Here is a 4,465-nt window from a genome sequence, read left to right as displayed (position 1 = left end):
TCCTCAGGATAAGTTTCACCTATATGCGAATTAACTATAAAAACGTTATTCTAAAGCACATAGGCAAAACTAGCTAATAACTTCTCATACATAGCTCAAAATGGGCATATGAATATACCACGGTGACCTACACAACCTCAGGGATCATCCCAAAATTTTCAGATTAATTTTTGGACCCCTCACGCACCGCCATGCGCCGGCAAGTGCACGGCAAGGCGTGCGGCCATGCACAGGGAATCCTGACGGATTCTCTAACTGCTGTTAGGAATATTCCCCGAAATATTCCATTAAAACTCAACGGTAACTGTTAACCCTAACTAACGACGTTAGCATATTCCGTCAAAACTGACGGAATATTCCCCTTTCTTCTCCGGTGAGTCACCGATTGCCGGCGACTTCGCGGGTTTCTGGGTAAAACTTTAAGACCACTATTCTCCTTCATTTCTTCACCATTTTTCATGAAATTGGTACCAAAATGAAGCTAACAACATGTAGAATCACATTTTCAAGTTTCAAGGCTTAAATTCTGCTAGATTTCAGACTAGACAGAGTAAAGCCTCGAGGCTCGCAATATATCACATGTTGTGGAAGATGTGATCAAGCTTCACCAGAGAGTAGAGCAAGTTAATCTTCAAGACTATTATAATGTTGAGATAGATGAGGAGATAAGCTTATAGTCCATATTACATTAGGAGACTCACGGATCCGACACTCATTGAACCCCGATCGTGTTTGGTGTTTTGGAACAATTTGGATACCTACCATATACTGAATTTGGAGGAATTTGATGTTAGAGAAAGCCAATGCAGCACCAAACTATGAGTGAAGTTCTTCCAATTTAATCACACTCTCTTGCGTGGTCTGAATTCAAATTGGAAATGATAGAAATTGGGTGCTGGAGCGGCTTTTGAGACGTGGTGGTGCTACGATGGTTGGCGATCGAGGAGGGGCGTTGGGTGTTGGGGATTTGCGGAGTCGGTAGTGATGGTTCTTAAAATTTCTACGGGAGAGGGGTGCTGCCTAATGGTGATATTTGGAGTTCTTGGGTATTTTCATTTAGTGATAATTGGCTTTTTAAAATATGTAATAATTTTTTTAAAGCAAGAAAAAATTGAAAAAGAGATGTAGGGTAGGGTTATTTTAGAAATAATGGCGGGTGGGAAAAGAGTTGTATTTTTTCACTTTTTATGGTGAGTGTAAATATAAGATGGTTGCTGAAATAAGACATTGGAATGGGCATACCACCATTTAAAACTAACGACAAAAAATCTGAGTATATACTCCAGAACATAGTAGAATTTTTGGATAGATTGCATTTTTTAAATGATAAATTATCTTATGCATGAACTTCTTCCAATTCAAGAATCATATCAATTAAATGGGTGCATGAACTTCTTCCATTCGATTGTAAAAACATATCGCCGGCGTTAATTTAAGCCGCCTTAAAGAGATAATTCAGCATCACCTAAATGAAATTGTTACTGAATAGTGACTGGGCAGTTCCAATATTCAATTCATTATTACAAATTGCGAGAGAACCCGAAACACGGTCGAACCAGATTTTTCGTCCCCACAGAGAGCTGTTACAGAAAATCTGTTTGGTTGAGGTGACTAACATCACCCAAGGATTTTACGGTCCATTTTTCGTCATCGTACAAGTGAAATATGTGGATCGATGTATTGGCCACTTTGCCTATAAAATCGTCATTTGGGTAACCCTTCCTGAGGAGTGTTTCTATGACTCCCCCATGAGTGACCGCAACTACTCGCTCTCCTGCAATTGTAACAAGCCGGGATATAAACATTCAGATTGTCATTTGTGTCACCATTGATCTAAATTGGCATTTGTTATCCCGGCTTAGTTATGACATGTGTTGCGTTCGACAAAGAACCAGTTCGTTTTGTTATGTACTCATGTAATCCCAAAGAAAAAGTTTACAAATTCCATAGCAGTATAAATACAAATGAGACATCTGCCCCGTGATAATATACCTTTGTGTTTATCGCCAATCCGCTGCAACGAAGATGTGCAGCGTTGATGATGTTGATCAAGACTTTCTTCGGCACCCTGCATGTGTAGGATAATGGAATAAACATAATTGTGTATTGTATGATTTGGCAAGAAAGAACAATAGTGACATTACAATCTTATATGCTATGAGTCATCTCTCTTCGAGTGCGAAGACAGGCAGTACCAAGATTTCAGAAGACAGTCCAAAATCAAGGCGCACGGATCAATTCCTTAAAATCTCTCATTGGAGTACTTTTATAATCCGGATGTTAGATCTACTTACAACATTCAAACAAGTACCAACTGTTATATGCTTAAACTCAAAGTACAAGAAGATTGCTTACCGGGAAATCATTACTCATGTCACCAGATAAAAAGGTCTGGTGAGCCTCAGGATAAAGTTTGGGAATTTCATGGTATACAAGTCCTTGAAGAACACCTTTATGCCTTTCTCGTAGATCAGGATCGGTTACAACCTGAATTTTAACCCAAAAGTCCTTTTACATTTGCCTTCAGACTAAAATTTGATTTGATCCAGTACCAATTTTCTGTAGCATGTATTTAGCTGAGTTGACTCCATGTACTTATTAGCGAACCGCGGTAAACTAATACACCCAGCTTCCAATTTCATGTCTGTCTATTTTTTAGATTAGAGCATCAAGAAAGCACTTGCTGTACTACATACGGTATTGTTAATGAAATCCGCTACTACCATTTACGGAATCTGCTTTCCTTTAGTAGATGCAACAAGGAGGTACAAAAAAAAATTAAAAAATAAAAAATTACCTACCTTTAGCCCACCACACCTAGAGGCAATTATCTGTGCAGTCTCATAAGCTCGACTGAGATCGGAAGAATATACGAGGGAGATTTTGGGATCCTTGGATAATCTATCACCCAGCTTCAGGGCATAAACGAAAAATTTATCAGACATTAACAAGCAAAGGGTAAGACTAAAAACTGTCATATGTGCTCCTCAAACAGCATGTATATATGCAGTTTGTAACTTACTGCAGCTGCTTGCTGCCTCCCAGCGTCATTTAATTCAACATCCAAATTCCCCTGCCAAACACAAATTTACTTTTTTTAGAAAAGAAGGGTAATTGCACTAATGATCCAGAAAATCTACTCATGCTTGGTGCCTGTCGTGGCAGCGCCACCTCGATGCACACTTAATGTTTTTCTCTTACTTTAAATGAGCAATATAGTGTTCTTCGTAGGCAGACATCAAAACCACCTCATTTTCCTTTCTCTTGCGGTTCCTTTGGAGCTACAAAATGCCCCTAAGAAAGCGTGGCGTGTGCGATGCATGATCATTTTTGACAGGAAAGATAACAGATGTCCACTTTAAATCATTGAATTGAAGTTACAAGGGGCAAAGTGACCCATTCCAAAATTCACGTACTAAACACAAACATCAGTCAAAGTACAGACTACAGAGGGTATTCCTCTGATTTACTGAAAACAAAGAAACCAGAAAAGCCTTACTTAATCAGCGATCCAAATCCAGTAGAAAGGTATGCAGATATATAAATGACGAACAAAGAATACGTTACCCTACCAGCAATGCTAATGACGTAGTCACGTAATAGCGAAAAATGTCAATTGAGGATAAAACAACATTATGATTCCATAACAATTTCTGATGGAACGAACATCTATACACGGCGTTATTTGTACTCTAAAATACCATTTTCATTGTCTTAATGATTACTTGCTTAACAAGTTTGATATTATCCGGAGTTCAGAATTAGAACATATAAAGATTTTAGATTGTGCTATGAACATATCAGCTAACTCAAAACTTACACCTCTACTCATCAAACAACTAACAAAAAGACGTAGTTTAAGTGAAAAAGAAGACCTGGATTCTACCCTCAGCATTCCAGACTGTTTCGCCGTGACGCACTACAATGATCTCCGCGTAATCCGAGTCAACACAGCTGCATTGAATCCACAAGATTTAAACAAGGATTGAATTTAAAGCTTCATTTTTTTTCAATTTATTGACGACGTATGCGATTGGAAGGAAACGGGGAATTGAGGTACAAGCCTACAAGGAGAATGAGAGGGAGATCGGACCAGGAATGGGCCTCCGCCATGGATGAATCGAGAACTGACGACGCGGCGGTACCGAGTCAACGCAGAGCCGCGAGCTCCGTGAGGCGCGAAGGGGTTGAGTGAAAGTGAGAGGTTAAGAGTGCGCATTGCAATCATTGTTAATTAAATAGAAGAAGAGTCTATTGTTTGTGAAAAGACATGGAAATTTCCTGGAATCTAGTCTTTGTTGCAGGCGTTTACTTTCCCACCAACTATGGAAAATTGTCACAGTTTTTTGTCTTTTATTTGTGCATAAAAAAAAAAAGTAATGCTATTCATATTTTTTGTACCATATTTTTATACCACTCTAGATAATATATGATGTGGACAGCCACCCTAGGTGGCATTTGAAGA

General features: G+C 38.9%; 1 protein-coding gene across 1 annotated transcript; it reads right to left on the bottom strand.

The window, feature by feature from the left end:
* Positions 1–1,348: 1,348 nt before the first annotated feature.
* LOC103401351 (phosphoglycerate mutase-like protein 4) lies at positions 1,349–4,239 on the bottom strand. The gene is made up of 7 exons (XM_008340066.4): positions 4,094–4,239; positions 3,876–3,954; positions 3,023–3,073; positions 2,802–2,912; positions 2,356–2,487; positions 1,993–2,068; positions 1,349–1,774 (listed from the first exon to the last, which is right to left on the bottom strand). Exons 1-7 carry the CDS (start codon positions 4,111–4,113, stop codon positions 1,584–1,586), a joined length of 660 nt encoding a protein of 219 aa, XP_008338288.3. The 5' UTR covers positions 4,114–4,239; the 3' UTR covers positions 1,349–1,583.
* Positions 4,240–4,465: the final 226 nt, after the last annotated feature.

The sequence above is a fragment of the Malus domestica genome, chromosome 15, assembly GCF_042453785.1.
Source record: "Malus domestica chromosome 15, GDT2T_hap1".
Taxonomy (NCBI): Eukaryota; Viridiplantae; Streptophyta; class Magnoliopsida; order Rosales; family Rosaceae; genus Malus; species Malus domestica.
Note: the sequence above shows the minus strand (reverse complement) of the source record. Positions and strands in the feature narration are given on the sequence as shown.